The following is a 16753-nucleotide window of genomic DNA, read 5'->3' as shown; positions in this document are numbered from 1 at the left end:
GAGAAGCAAGTGAGTATTAAGACACTAATTAACTTGTGGACTGATCCATGTAAACTAGTTGCTTGGTCCATGGTGGCATCAAAGTTTTATATTACCTGACTTAACACTGGGAATTTATCTAGCTTGCAATAGAAAAATGTAATTGAAATAAGCTGCCTTGCTTCTGCTCAGAGTGAAAAAGCAAATCATTTTGTCTCCGTATGTTTTTTTATTGTGTGTGGAGTTTGCTTGCTTGCCTTTATCCCATGTGCTCTTCTGGAAGGTAGGTTGCATATTGTGCTAGTCCACCATTTCCTCCCACTTGAACATAGCTACTGGGAGGTTATGAGGAAGTTTTTCATTTGCTTTCTGTGGGGTGGAGTGTCTGTGTGGACCCTAACTAAGGAGTCCCAGAACCAAGCAGCGTCTGTATGATGTCCCTAATTTCTGGGTGATAAGGACAGTGACAGGATTTCAAGGTCCCTCTTGCAGCCCCAAGGGGGAGGAAATTCTCTTTCCATGTTGTAATGTTTTGTTTGTGGGCCAGGTGGGAAGCTGTGCTGCTTGGGACTCTGAGGCTGGCTCAGGTAATGTACACTAATACCTTTAAAGCACATTCAAAGCCCGTTCTTTCCCCCAAATAACTTTGGGCACTGTTGTTAAGGGTTGCTGTGAACGGTAACTTTGTGAGGGAGCAAATGGCAGTGCCCAGAATTTTTGAGGAAAATAATGGGCTTTGAACGTGCTGGAAAGGCATAGTGTGTCCACAGTCATAGTTTTAGGCTAAAGGGACAATGCTGCCTTGGAAGGATTAGTGTTAGGGAGTGTAATAATACAAAAGTGGGATAAGCTGTATGCATGAACATATGAAGGTCAGAAACATGTGTTTTCTATAGGTAACTATTTTTAAAACAGAGATTCTGGGGATGAAGTGAAAACAGCAATAGAATAAGATCGTCCTATTCCCATAAATGTTAACTTCTTCTAGAACAGGCACGTCCAACTCCCAAGAAAATGCAATCTACTCCCAGTACAAAAAAGCTGGCAGTTATCTACCCATTGTCCTTGCCAATGTTAAGCTTTTTTTTGGGGGGGGGGAGCCAAAGTTGTGGAGCTTTTTTGCTAGAAAAATATGTGCTTACAATTTGGTGTAGCGACAAAGCAAACAGCTAACACCAGGGACGGGTAGCAGGGTCACTACTAGCCAGTGATCAACCACTAATGTGAGGTGATTGACCTGTCCCTGTCGATTGTGATCGACTTGTTGGACATGCCTTTCTAGAACATCTTGGAAGCTGGTTCTTACATCTTGGTGGAAAGATGCTAACTTCTACTTATTTATTTACTGTACCTATACATAATGCCACAGAATAACGGTTCCCTGTGCAGTCGCACCAGCAGGTTGGCTCCTAAATATTAAATAATTAAAAGTAAATTCCTTTTTAAAAGCAGCTAGTTTGGAAGACTTGGTTTTCAGACAGGTTCATCACTGCAGGCATTCACACAGCAAAAACAATGGTGCCTGTTAAATGAATGTTCTGTTACCCATTATAGATATTCTTTACACAGCTGAAAAAGTGTAGGTGGTAACTAGCATTTCCATGGAAACCGAATGTCTAGCTGGCAGGCTAATTTTTTTTCTTAAAGGAGCAGCAGTCCTTAACTGAGCTGCAGTTGAAATCAATCTTGCTCTTTGGAACATTTCCTCTTACTACTTCTTCCTTGGGAGACATGGAATATATTGTTCATCTGAGAGCCTTGCAAATAAGCTAATAAGTTGTGCGAAATGGTGGAACCCACTTCAGACTGAACTGAAGGGGAAGCAACATATTTTCACATATATAGAAACCCCTCAAAATTAAAATATGAAATGTATTTGTATATTTAAAAGCATACTAATGGGAAGCTGGTTCTTGTCAAAGGCATATTTCAACATGGAAGGAGATGCAAATAATTTTTTCAAGTATTTTATTTTTAAGAGAAATGATCACATAGAAAATAAACATGGGTTTGTTTGGGTTTTTTTTTGCTTTTATAATTGTTTCTTGGTAATTTGGATACAGTGTACTCTGTAATATATTAAACTGCTCTGTGGCCATGATTATTTTTCAAGTACCCATTGGCTGATGTGACCTGATAACCTTGAAATGTTCACCATCGCCTACATTTTTTAATTTGTGGAAGAATGTACCCAGCACCATAGAATGTTGATATAATTCCATTGTTGAGTCAAGTGAAAAGTCATTTGGGCTGTGGTTGAAACATCACAATAGGCTGTAGGGACAGGGCAAGCTATGTAGACAAGATTGAGAGTCTGAATGCTATAAAGCTTTGATAGAAGAGGTTCTGAGATGTAGAAAAGCTAAAGGATAGTGTGGCTAGATGAAGGGGAAAGAGTAGGCAATGTGCCAGAAAAAAATGTGTCTTTGAGTAGGTAGAGAGAGAGGGGGAAACCAATGATAGAACACAGCTGTGGAAAGAAATCTTAGATCTTAAGAAGGAAGGCTCAGCTGTGTGCTTGTTGGTCTTAGCAAGCCCTTGGTCACTGCATCGTGCTGCTTTTAAGCTAATGCCTACCTTTATGTATATTTTATTGCTAGCTGCTCTGTTTAACAAAGATTAACAGGATATTATCTAAAAGGAACATATCATATCTTAACAGGAATTTCAGCTTTTGTTTTATTGGTGATAACAACTTCTTTTCCTTCTTTTGCCCTTGTTATTCCCAATAGTAAACGGAGCTCCAAGTAGCCAGCTTTCAACTCCCAAATCAACAAAATCTTCTAGTTCCTCACCAACAAGCCCAGGCAGCTTTCGGGGACTCAAGGTATGTTTTAGAAAGTTTGCCCTATTTCAACTTAAATGCTAATTCTGCTTTGGAATATTGCCTTTGTGGTTGCAAGAAAACACCAGCTTCATGCTATATTAAGCAATGATTTTAAAAAAATATTATTCCATTGCAATGTACAATGCATGAAAGCAGTTGCATAGTTGTTAAAATGTAGGCTGAACCCAATATTGCAATGAGTAAAATAATCTATTATTCTGGTTTAAACTCTATCCACTGACTTAGAGAGCTGCCCTAAATTGGGCCAAAGAGCAACAGGAGGCAGCAAAGGATCCACCAGCCAGGGTGGAAAGTGGGGGGGGGGAAATAACGACTCCCCCCGTCAGCTCCAGGCTACCATTGCTAAGAAGCCTGTCCCTCAAGGATCCATGGGATGTAGTATCCAGCAAATCCCAAGCCTCCGGCACCCTGAAACTCCCCACTTCAGGGCTTGCTGCTGCCTACTACCACTAGCAGAATTGAAAATGGAAGTCTACTGCCCATGGAGGTGAAGCTGAGCCATCTGCCATGGTAGAGAAATCTGTCCCATAACAGAGCTCCTTTCCATTACCAATCCGTCAGGGGCCAGGGGCTGAACTCATAGTTGTGTTTAGTAAAATTGGTCAGTACAGTCAATAAACTCTATCTCATCCTTCATTGTCGATTTTATTTATACACAACGTTTTTGTCAAGTGTGTACTTGACAGCTTGCAGCATTTAAAAGCAAGAACAGTGTAGCACCATAATCTACTAAACCTTAATAAAAAAGGCCATGCAGCAAACCAAACACAGTGAAAACAATAACCATAGAAAGAGGAATGCCGTTTTGCATGCTCAATTTGTTTATATTTAGTGCATGTCTTAAAAGACAGTCGGTTATTGAGAGAATTAGGATAGTTAAAATCCTTTATTTTATCTCTCCAGTATGCAGCTGTTTGGGTGTACACTTCAGCTGTGCTTTGTTCACTTGGGTTCTGAGTAATCTTAACTGATATATCTGAATTAGAACATGGCTTGTGACAATGCTTGTGTCTGCATCTGGAATGCATTCCCAACACCCATGCTTCTGGGAAAATGTCCAACAGGAATATATGCCGTTCAAATAATTAACCCCTAAAATACAACAATTACAAGTATACGTACCACTGAACAGTCAGATACTCTTGATAAATTTTTATTATGTATCTGCTTGAATTTTGTTCTGTTCACGTGCTGTCCATGAGGAGGAGTAAAATTAAACTTTTGTTTGTTTTTAAGTGACTTAGTTATTTTATCCTTTCCTTAAGAGATCCCTATAACAACTGAGCTGTGCTTAGGATGAAATAATGTGTAGGCTGGTCTCCTTGAAATACTTGGTTTCTGTGCACTGCCTGGATCATTCTGCCATGTCTCTTCATTTAGTGATGCTGAAGCTCAAGCATGGCAGAAGATGCATGTCTCCATCTTTAATTTCTGTCTTTCCCTCTGTTGTAACTTAGTACTCATCTTAGCAAAATTGGTAAGGAACGATCAGCTGAAAACCTTGCCTTGTCATCTCTATTCGGATTTATATCCTAATACTTCATTTGAATTGCAATAAAGCTGTGGGGGGGGTTTTGTGTATGTGAGTTGTAGATTCTTAAACATGTTGATTTGTGTGTACCTCCTTTTGCCTGTTACATGGCTTGGATTGCTAGAAGACCCTCAATTCATGTTATGCTGCTTAAAAGGACTGGCTATCTACATCACATTCATGTAGTTTATTTATTCATTTAAGTAATAGATTTGTTGTTTCAGACACTACTGCTTACCAGACAAACACCACATCTCTGCAACACATGTCCCTGCCCCCCCACCCCACTGCCTTAACTGGAAAGCCTACTTGCAAGGATAGGAAATCAAGGGCTATAATTTGTGCAGCTTCGTTTTTGCTACTCAGCACAAATGCTGAATTGCTGATTCATTGAAAAACTTGGCAGCCACACCAATATAATTGCATCCAGAATAATACAGGACAATGTTCTTTTGACTGGTCTGAAAGTGAAAGAAAGACAATTAGAAATTGTATTACTCTTGTTAGTTTTAAATAGATCTTGATTTACGTATGTCGGCAGCAAACAAAAAAAAATGCATCCAACAATTCTCGAATATGTTAATTCTCTAGTGCTAACCTCCTTTGAAAGATTTCATTAAGCCCAATAGACTCTTTGAGATGAAAGAGAAGAATTTATATCATATTAGAGTACTTGGCCTTCCTTACGGTTGGCCGAAGAGGCTAATTGAGAGCTGCTTTGGGTACCCTTGCTGTCAGCTCCAGTAACCATGGAGTTGTGAAAGGAAGAAGCAGCACAAATATGTTAGGCTGTGCTGAGAATGCAGACTGTGGAGTTCTTGACCAAGCTAGGGGCAGGGGCAAAAGAGCAATTGACTTAAGCCAGCTGATTGGCTGAGCCCTGCTGTTCCTCACCAGCTTCTGGAGAGGAGAAACTGTGTACAACCCTGTTCCTACTGGCCAGCATTCTGGACCATCTCCTTGCAACTCTATCTTGAGTTGCCTTTGTAGCTAGGGCTGTCCTCCATCTATGCAGGTATCTCTAGGTGCTTGTCATTAATTCAACCTGCAAGTCATAACCAACACCAATCACCCAAACTGCAGCATAAAACAGACTGCATGGAGTTGTCAAAAAAGAAGGGGCCACAAGGCCAGTAAGAGAACACTTCCAAAATAATTCTACCCAGCCCTTCAAATCATAAGGCATGTAGGATGCCATGCTGAAAAGGACTACTCATGAGGAGGGGGCAGCAGTGCCTTTTTAGTGGCACCACTTCCTTGCTGCATTGTGTCCCAAGTGCCAAGATGCTGCCATATTCCCCCCACCACGTGATCTTTAATTTAGAATCACATGGGACTGCAAATATACTCCCTGCTTGATATGGCGGAGCAGCTGTCATATAGTGCCATACCATAGCTTAGCATTAAATGCAAATGTTGTCAATTAGGCTGAATAATGTAGTCGATTCTAGTGACTTGGAAAGGAGATAACAACATAATACATTATTCTAAAGATTACCATTGTTATTCTGTGTCCTGTGACAATTGACTGAAATTGAAAAGTCTAAAATAGTTTAGGTTGTAATCCTAACCCCACATACCTGGGCATAAACCTCATTGAATTCAGTAGAATTTAGTGCTATGTAGACATGGTTTAGACTGTGCTGTTAGTTTTTTGTTATCTGAAAGATTATTTTCATCCATCCTAGTTTTAAATTTCATAGCCATGATACTAATTTTTATGAAGTGTTCTTTGCTTTTAAGGAAACAAAATCTGTGCTTTTAAACAAAACAACTGAACTGAGCAGAAAATAAGTAATAGATGCAATAAATAGTAATCTATTTTGTCTGTCTTGTTTCTGGTTCTATTACAAAAATATCTTCTGAAAGAACTATGTTGTATTATTTTGGTGCAGGAGCCATCCAGGGCATCATCATCAACAAAAAATGTACAGATGTTGTCGCAGCCATCTTGCATATTTGTCTGGCAGACAGTGTTATTTTTGTCTTTCTTAAACTTAACTCGCTGTCAGTGATCTAGTTTGTGTTGCCTTTTGCTGTCTTGATAATGTAGCTTCTGTTGACTGCTTTGGGCACATATTGGTGTCCTGGGAAATCTTACAATAAAACCTGATCTGCCAGTTGAATTATTGTCATTATTGCTGGTGAAATGATTTAAAATATTTTGCTGCATAACCAGGCACTGAAAATGCTGACCTTGCATTCCCTTGTGCTGTCCAATATCATTTTGACAGATCTTGAGCTCAGGCTAGAGAAGTATTTTAAGCACCCTGTGACAAGTGATGAAAGTTTGTGTGATAATCTTTTAAATGAGAGTACAGTGAAGACTGAAAAGGGCAAAGACATTATCTGAAAGTGAAACAAGAAAACCAGGAGGGAGACAAAGAAATTGGAGAGAATTTAAAGAGGGGAAACTTGCTTTCAGAAGTGCTAGCTAAAAGAATTTCAGAATGCATACTCTTCAGAACCCATACTCTTGAGACTTCCAAATTCTGCAAAAGCAGCCCATGTAAATATCATTTACCTGTCTTGCCTTCCTTGTGGTGCCAGATAGGTAGAAATATTTGTGTAAGCTGCTTCAGCTGTGCTACCTAATTTGAAACTTTCAGATTGTTCCTGAAAAATTGACCTGTGTTGCAAAACACATGGAGCTGAAATAAAGCCTTAGTTGGCACTTTGGGGAACTATTAATTGAGAGTGAAAATTATGCTTGAAATTTATGTATTTATTAATTAAATTTGTATTCCTCCCTTCACCCAAATATCACAGGGTGGTTCAAAACACGAAAATACAAAATGAAAACACAAAATGCAGAATAAAACAAAAGCAGAAGCAAAACAAACCAATAATCCCCTTCCCACAGTCACATGTTAAAGGCCAAAACCTGGTTGAAGAGAAACCTTTTCACCTGGTGCCTAGATATGAAGGTACCAGGCAAGCCTCCTTGGGGAGAGGATTCCACAAATGGGGAGCCACTGCAGGAAAGGCCCATTCACTTGTTGCCATCTTCTGGAACTCTCCTGGGGGAGACACCTGAAGAAGGGTCTGGCTCGGTTTATATGGGGACAGGCGGTCCTTGTGGTATCACGGTTGAGGGTTGTTTAAGGCTTTATAGGTCAAAATCAGCACTTTGAATTGAATTAGCAGCCCGTGCAGTTAAGCCAGAATCGGTGTAATATGCTCATGTCGTCTGAGCTTGGGCTCGTGGTTTGTTTCCCCAAAACAAAGCAAGCTTTGTTCTTGATTCACAGTATTTTGTCTGCCTATGGTTGCGAACTGGGTCAGTGACTGAGATCCATGAATATGTTCCCTGAACTGTCTAAAGATGGTTTGTTCTTGTTTTCCGCTCTTCTTTTGTATTCTCTGGATAGGCAGGTGACATTCTGGTTAGAAATTAAAAGGAAGACAATCTCTTGGGAAGCATTCCGTTACCTCATGTGCATCCCTTTACACTCTGTTGTTGCTAAATTGATCATAAGAAGTAATCAATTAGAAGTGAGAAGGAATCAACTACTTTCAGGTGCTTTTAGAGAGAACACATATCTAGTTACAGTGTATTAGAGACTTGGCACAAAGCAAATACTGTTGGTGTTGTATAGTGCAGGGAAAGTGGAGTTTGTGTAGTCTGGTTTGAATGCAACATGTCATCAAAAAACCCCAACCAGCTACTTTACAGAGGCTACATGTTTTGGCTGTTGGAAATATTAGTAAAATGGTGTTTGGCTTTTAACAGATGATTGTGTAATATTAATTTATAGCACAGAAGGCTCTTGAATGTTTTTGTTCCTAATGTGATTATTCAGAAGCATATTTAACTGCTGAAGTATAAACTCTCACATTTTTTCACAGATTCCACCACATTGTGGGTCAACTTGCAATGTGAATGGTGTGCCTGAACTATCTCCTTGCCTGAGTCCTGAAAGTAAGAATGTGTATTTTCAAGTTCTTTTATGTTAAATGTCTGTATTGGAGATAATATTTCAGTCTAGAAAAATAAATCACTGTTTATTATTGTCTATTTTGGTAATATGCTTATTCACACTACTGTATTGGTATTACTTTGCACTTTTCTATTAGGCCAAAGATGATCCATAGAGGTGAGGCTATTCATTCATTCATTCGACTCATTAGAGCTTTTTCCTCTAAGGTGTCTTGACATTGACCACCCCTTCACATGCCAGTGGCAATGAAAAGAAACATAGCAGACTTTGAGATAGGATTGGGTTTGTATTTAATATATGTCACCAGGTACTGAATGGTTTACTGATAGCGCTGGGCCAAAATTTGCCTTCTCTTGCTCAGAAGGTTTCTACCCCTCTGAAATGGGCCTCCATTTTTCTGCAGCATTCTCAGGCCACTTAAGAATTTATGTAGAATGTTGGTGGTTACAGAATTTTGAGCTTACCTTATGATTGTGAGGCATCCAAGGCATGCCTTTTCTTTCCAGTAAACATTGCTCTAGCACTCTGCAACCTCCTCCTGTCTACACTTCCTGATCTTAAAAAACCCAAAATATTGAAATAGTTACTTCATAATGTCTTCTCCTAGTCTTCAGTTGAAACATGGGCACCTAGGAAGTCTGCAAAAGCCAGACAACTGGTGAGATGACAGACCCTCCAAGTGTCCCTATTTTCCAGGGATGTCCTTGATTTAGAAAAGCTGTCTTAGTTTCTGATTTGATCCCAGAATGTCCTGCTTTTCCTTTCCCTATTTTCATTGGAGAAATGTTGGCAAATATGGAGTTATTCGACTCCCAAGCTGTCTGAAATCCTGTATAGGGAAGCTTTCTTAATGTTTAATGTTTTATTATGTTTTTATATATGTTGGAAGCTGCCCAGAATGGCTGGGGCAACCCAATAGGATGTGTAGGGTATAAATACCATTATCATTATGGAATGGGATGTCCCTATTTTTATCAGATAAATGTTGGATGGCATGACATGATTTGTAGAATAAATAAAAGAAAGGACTCCCACAAGACTTCTTGGCTACCACAAAAGAAAGATAAGCATGACCAAATACCCTGAACCTCATCCATGAGAATTTCACTTAATATGTTTTATTTCCATGTGAATTTTGTTTTTCTGAATTGAAACCATTTTCTCATTAATTGAGAGAGAGATATTTTAAACACCACCAATTATTAACTATACAGGGGAGAACTGTTCCAAATTGATCTGGCAGAAGAGTTGCATCACACAGGGCAATTTATCAGTTAAAGATTAAATGGAGACGTGCTGGTCATTTTGAAAGGGAAAATTTAAATTACCATATTTTTCATCCCATAGGGCGCACCAGCCCATAGGACGCACCTAGGGTTTTTTTTTGGGGGGGGGGAATAAAGGAAAAAAAATTCCTTTATTTTTCCCCCAAAACCAGGTCGGGGAATCCAAACCAGGTCGGGGAACAGCGGCATGGTGGCGCTGCGCCTCCCCACTGTCCCCCGAGCTTGTGGGGCTGGCGCTGGGGAGAAGCGTGCTTCTCCCCAGTGCCAGCCTCCAAACCAGGTCGGGGAACAGCGGGAAGGCGCGCTGCGCCTCCCCGCTGTCCCCCGAGCTTGTGGGCTGCAGGCTGCTGCCCGCAAGCCTTGCAAGCCCGCCGGGCTTGCAAGGCTTGCGGATAGCTTCCTGAAGCCTGGAGAATGAGAGGGGTCGGTGCGCACCGACCCCTCTCGCTCTCCAGGCTTCAGCGAAAGCCTGCATTCCCCCCATAGGACGCACACACATTTCCCCTTCATTTTTGGAGGGGAAAAAGTGCGTCCTATAGGGCGAAAAATACGGTATCTTAACCTCCTCACCAAACATCTCATAGCATTCTGAGTTTTTGTTTTAATGTTTATATTGTACTTGATTTGCAATGGATACACAAAATGTTAGCCTTCATTTACATAAAAACCAATTTAGAATATTTCACTTTCGGTAAACACACCTTAAGATAAAGGTACATATTTGTAAAATTTAGGCAGCATTTACAGGTATTATGTGTTAATGCTAAATTGTATCCTAGCCTGAGAATGTGGAGAATGATAGATACACATCCTATCTCTGCTGAGTAATTTCCCTGTGACAGAAATAGTCATGAACGAATTCTCACCTAGATTAGGGTGATGCAGGTGACTGGAAGTAATAATGCTATATTTCATGTATATTATAAAATTATTTTATTGTTCAGTCTCACCAGAACCCTGTGATATTTGTGCCACTTAAAAGCTCTGCAACAGAAGCTGAAACAATGTGGTTTGTTGAACAACAGAACTAAATGAAATGGTAGCTGGGTGTTGATCCTTATGTGGAAATGTTGTTGCCTTTTGGAATATGTAAAAACAAAATCTTACATGAAAAATATGTTCGGATGCTTACCCTCTGATTTGCACAGCAAGGTCATATAGCTTGGATTAAGCCTTGCCAGCTATTTCTTTTTGCTTTAGGTGCAAATGTGAAGGGACAGATACTTAAAATAACTGTTTTAAAAAACGATTTTGCAGCTTAAGATATAGCCCTACTGTAGGGTTGAGGTCAGTAAGGGACAACCCATATTGCTCACATCCATGTTTAGCTTACTTTTTGCCCTTTACATCTTGCAGGTTTGAATGGAAACAAATGCTCAGGGACATCAACTATTCTTGAGAAATACAAAGTGGGAAAGGTGATTGGAGATGGTAATTTTGCTGTGGTAAAGGAGTGCATAGAACGGTGAGCAAGAAAATTGCCCAGCTATTAATTTTTTACTTAGCTGCAGCTTTCCCCTCCACTGTGCATTTGAGAATATATGAGAAAATTGTTGTATTTCACAGATAACCAGGTGTCTTTTGGTAAATCATTTGTTGTAAAATGCAAGAGTTCGTGTAGGTATATATCTATTCCATATGTTTGACACCTCTGCCTGATGTCCACTTCATCAGCTATTACACTGGGTGAAAAGGATAACTAATAACCATAAGTAAGCAAACCCTGGTGTGTTGGATATCAAATTAAACAAACATGAAGGTCTTGGGAAATACATATTTTAAAAATTGCTCCACAAGTTTTTGTCAAGCATAAGAAAAAGCCGAGCCAATGAAAAAGGAAATGCATTCATTATCCATGCATTCATCTAAATGTAGACCAGAGATGTCTGATCAAGTTTTTCTTTGATGCCCATTTCCATTATTCCTGAGGCTAGGGCTGATGGGAATTGGAGGCCAGCAACATTGAGAAGGCCACAAGTTAGCCACTCCTGCTCTAGATCATGTTTCCATACGTACATTCTAGTGGAAATCTATATGGAAATATAGGTTTGGATGCTAACTTTAAAAAGTTCACTGAACAAAAGTGCAGCATCCAGTCCTCCCCTATGCAGCCACATGTACGTAACTCTCAAAACCTCTCTTTTGAGAATCGGAGAGGCCCTTGAACAATATGGAGGGGGGAGATTTGGGAACATGGTGGTGAGGCGATGGGAGACTTCCCTTCCATGAAGTTCCTTAAGTAAGCAATCTTAGGAGACCAAGCCAAAGGAGACAGGTGTCTGAAAAGGGAGATTTAGCAAAGCGGGCATGTGAAGGAGGAATGGATCTAGCAGATGGTTTAGGGATGGAAATATGGAGGAAGATGAGGCAGGGCCAGCTGTGATGGGAGTAGGAAAAGAGGAAGCAAGGGAAGTTTAAAAGTTCAAATGGGGGAAGCAGAGGCCAAGGAAATAAGCCCACATAATCTGGAAATAAGGAAAATAAATTTAGTCCAGCAATTCAGTCAGTCCTTATGGCCCTGCACACATTTTAATGTAAATGTATTAAGTACTTATTTATGTATTTATTGGAAATTCTCAGGAGGCTATTTTGAGTTCACCCTTAAATATTTTTCATAGTTCCTTTCCCCTGTCAAAAAACCCCAAACAAAACAAAACACCAGCATTCCAAGCTAATATAATCAAATCCCTTACGACTTCTTCACTTACAAAAATATTAAGCAACTTTTTCTCAAAATCCTTCACTCAATACAGTGTGCTTATGTAAACCTTGCTATGTTTCCCAAGCCAGCTTTAAAAAGCAAATGCCCCTGGAGCTTTTATTATATTTCTCTTGCTTTCTGCAGATCCAAAAACCCTTCAGGCAGGACGATAAATCTAAGCAGTATACAGCTTGAAAAACTTACACACTAATGGAAACGGAAACTTTCCCTGCCAGAAATCGGGAAAGTAATTGGGTGATAATTACAAACAGTGAAAAGAAAGAATACTAAATTTTTATCAGGTCTAGACCCTATCAAGGCAGAAGGCTTGGACATGGAACCTAGAGACTTCCAAGGAGGAGGGTTTCTGTTTTGGTTGGGTACCATATAATGCACAGGCAATGCACCTGAAATGGCACAATTTGTATTGTTGCCTCTTTGAGGAGAGCCCCTGTATAAAAAAAGAGGAGCTCACACCAAATGGAAAAGTATTCATGAATGATAAAAAGGTAAAGGTAAAGGGACCCCTGACCGTTAGGTCCAGTCGTGACCGACTCTGGGGTTGCGGCACTCATCTCGCTTTATTGGCCGAGGGAGCTGGCGTACAGCTTCCGGGTCATGTGGCCAGCATGACTAAGCTGCTTCTGGCGAACCAGAGCAGCTCACGGAAATGCTGTTTACCTTCCCACCGGAGCAGTACCTATTTATCTACTCGCACTTTGACGTGCTTTCGAACTGCTAGGTTGGCAGGAGCTTGGACCGAGCAACGGGAGCTCACCCCATCGCAGGGATTTGAACTGCCGACCTTGTGATCGGCAAGTCCTAGGCTCTGTGGTTTAACCCACAACGCCACCCGCATCCCATTCATGAATGATAGTAATATATATAATCAAGTTGCTATTCATGCATACAGTGTTAGGAGTTGCAGTGAACTCTGTCCAGTTACTCTACAAGTACGGGAGACTCCCCACTTCAGACGGTCACCCCCCAAGTCATAGAAGGCAGCAGCGGCTAGCGTACTGTTCTTCAGTCATGTGAATGGGCCCTACTTTTCAATGGAATATTGCTTTTATAGGCTACTACAATTCAAATCGTCATTAGACTGACTTCTGCATAATTGTCCAAGTATTCAATAATAACTGGCTCTGTTACTGAAAAATCTTCCAGTTTAAAAGTAAAGGGCAGCTTTAAAAGTATAGGGTTATTCTGGAAGTGGCTTTCATGAGTGGGAGAACTCTTCCAGTGTTGTAAGAGCTTCTCATGTGAAAAGAGAACTTTAGCACAAAGCTTCCACGAGCACAAAGTGTTGCGCAATCTCTTCAGCAAGGCCTTGTACAACGTCTCAAGCTATGTACCTCAAGCTATGTGCTAATACTATCTTACAAAAAGTCTTCCTCTAGTTCAGCAGTTCACAGAACACTGCCACTACCATAATTTACCTTGTGGGATGCTGGATCCAATGGGCTATGTCCTATCCCATTGGCTCCAGCATCCCTACTCCCAAATCTACACTTCAGGTAAGACCAATCATTCTATTTCTTCTGTTTGCACACTTCTGGATGCAGCCCATTGTACTCCCTTCTCAAAATACTGCTCAGTCAGATACTGCAACCTCCCTTTTGTCCTCATCTGTATCCAGTTGTAACTATGACAACTTAGCAGGCGCAGCTATGCTTTCACACCAGGGATGCTTTGCTGCACTGTATTATTCCATAACAACCATCCTTACTAAATGCAATTCCAGTGCTATATGCTTGTACAGCATGAAACTGATTATACCTGAAGCAAAATATCTTCACCATTATTACTGCTGTAGCTGCTCATACTAACTGGACACTATTGACAGTATTTATTTATTTTTAAATCCTGCTGCTGTCAAGAAGTCTTATACAGTAGGAAGGCATGGGGGGGTGCTACAGTTGTACTGTATGAGCCATTTCACACATTACGTGTGTGCAGACCAGTGTAATCTTCTGTACTCCTGGCAAAGAGTTGCCGCAAAACCTTGCTTTTCAATGGATGTGCAAGTTCTCTCATGTGCTAATTACTTTATTAAGTGTGCCCTTTAAAACAAACAAAAAAACATCCTCAACGGAAACCTTTAAAAATGCAGTGTGTGGTGAATTGCATTCTCAGTGAGTTTGTAGTAAAAGTAATTACCAACCATTGAGTCATTTTCATTTGAGCATGCCTGCAAATGGGGTTTCATGTTGATGAGATAATACTACATATACTGAGAACCATAATGTCCACGTCTTTCATTCTGTCTGATCTTTTTAACGGTCACTTTTGCAACCATTTTGAAAGCCATATACCATAAAATATTTTTAATATTATTCTTTTGCTAAAGTCCTATAATACTAGATTTAAAATGCTTTCACCTCTTAAGCCTGCAGCACTTAAACATAAGTGGAAATAACTATCCATTGTAGTTTTCAGGACATGATATTTAGAACGGAGGCAGCAGACTTCTTAAAACAAAATTTCACAGAAATCGGTAGGATGGCCACAGAATATTTCTCCTATAGGTTGTCTTCAAATGATTTTTGTGGTCCAATAAATTTTATACTACAGAATAGCTGATCTAATTTTGTTCAATAAAAAGAAAGTTAAAATGAACCTTTCTAACCCTGAGACTTTGAAATACCAATCCTGTAAAAATTGCCACATGACTTCCAGTTAAAAAGAGCTGAATGAAAGGTACAGAACATCTAACATTAAATCAGGGACAAAATGCGACACATTAGGTCACACTTGAGAAAATCATAGTAGAAAGCCTGCGTTTGGTAGTCAAGGCAACAGCAGACATGACTTGCTGAGGAACAAAATAAAAGCAGATATACCTTCTTTCTGTCATCTGTTCACATTGATGAAAGCAATTTTATCACCACTGTACATTCAGACAAAAAACCCACATGTTGAATAAATCCTTGCATTTCTGCCTGATATTCCTCTTTTGTTTCGCTCTTTGTAGGTCTACTGGGAAGGAGTATGCGCTGAAGATTATAGACAAAGGAAAATGTTGTGGAAAGGTATGAGAGAATATAGAGCTATAGCATTATAAGGTGGGGAGATGCTTCCATAGTAATCTTACCTGATTTCAAGTAAAGGCAGAATTATAGAGTTTTAAACTCACAGATAGTTAATTTGTCAAATTTGGCTTCACTTACAAAAAGTATTTAAATTTACAATTCATCTGGGCAAATCCCGCCAACCATGTATGTATATTAATTTTGTAGAGCTGCATCGATATTCACAAAAATTATGCTTAGTCAGATGTAACAAAACATTCATCAAGATAGCATTTACATTGCTCGTGAATTTATTATTTGTAAGTCAGCAGAAAATGTGTCTCATCTGCATCATTAATTTAACAAAGACAAAATAATGGATGCGTGTTTGGGTGCAAACCAGCATCACTAGGACAACAGTGGGAAATTCTAAAGTGCTGCTTCAAAGGGATTGAAGTTTATGTTCTATATAAAGAAAATACATTAAATATATGGATATATTTTGCTTCAGAGTCTTGAGAATGAAGGTAAGTATTTTGGAGTAAAGGTGTTTCCAGAATTTGCCTTTAAAGAGTTGCACTGTAATGCACCTTACAGACCAGTGGCGTAGCGTGGGGGGTGCAGGGGGGGCCGGCCGCACCGGGCGCAACATCTGGGGGTTAGGGTTAGGGGGCGCAAATCCACGGGTTAGGGGGCGCAAATTACTTGCCTTGCCCCGGGTGCTGACAACCCACGCTACGCCACTGTTACAGACCACAATAAGAGATTTTTACATACCAGTCCAGCTTTTTAAATCAGTCCTATTTTAAGAAAACAGATGTTTTATCAGTGTTCTTTGTTTTATGTATTTAAAAATAATGTATACCAAGCTGCAGTGTAAAACTCCAGATGGTAACCACAGTATATTAAAAACCATAAACAATGTAAAACAACAAATTTCAGAATAAAACACACACAGTTGAGAATGCTTAAACAGTCCAAATTTTGAAGTCATAACGAAAGCATAACAGGAAGGATGTCATGCTGCCTTTCATGAGAGGACATTCCAAAGTTATGGGGCTATGACAGAAAAGACCCTGAACTTAATGTAAGATGATAATTCTAAGCACAGCCTCAGTGATGCATGGGGAAGGAATGTTCATATGTGAAGAGACTTTACTGAGGGTAGTTAGAACCAAGAGCCTTTGATATTTTCATGGAGGTGAAAATATTTGCTGAAAGGGGCATCTCTTCTTCAGCATAGTTAAGACTAACAACCGTTTGTTTGGTTCCAGAAGCTTCCAAACTTCTTGAAGCTTTGCCAGAGGGGAGGAAGAACATTAAATCCCAACCATCCCAATAATCACAGACAAAAATACTGATGAAGCTATCTTCAAAAGCTTCCTACTAATTGTCAGTAACTACTTAAACAATAGTTCACTAAATCAGCTGCACCATGCACAGTAAATTTAATTAA

General features: G+C 39.8%; 1 protein-coding gene across 4 annotated transcripts in view; it reads left to right on the top strand.

The window, feature by feature from the left end:
- DCLK2 (doublecortin like kinase 2) overlaps positions 1–16753 on the top strand; it is a 72580-nt gene that overhangs the window by 36314 nt on the left and 19513 nt on the right. For all 4 annotated transcript variants that reach the window (XR_014552145.1, XM_083631157.1, XM_083631156.1 and 1 more), the window contains 4 exons: positions 2712–2806; positions 8208–8280; positions 10942–11050; positions 15261–15318. Coding sequence is in view for 3 of the 4 variants with exons in the window: in XM_083631157.1 (XP_083487283.1) it covers positions 2712–2806; positions 8208–8280; positions 10942–11050; positions 15261–15318 (335 nt within the window). In the remaining variant the exon portion in view is untranslated. The remainder of the gene's footprint in view (positions 1–2711; positions 2807–8207; positions 8281–10941; positions 11051–15260; positions 15319–16753) is intronic.

This window comes from Podarcis filfolensis, assembly GCF_964270895.1.
Source record: "Podarcis filfolensis genome assembly, chromosome: 9".
NCBI classification, from domain to species: Eukaryota; Metazoa; Chordata; class Lepidosauria; order Squamata; family Lacertidae; genus Podarcis; species Podarcis filfolensis.
Note: the sequence above shows the minus strand (reverse complement) of the source record. Positions and strands in the feature narration are given on the sequence as shown.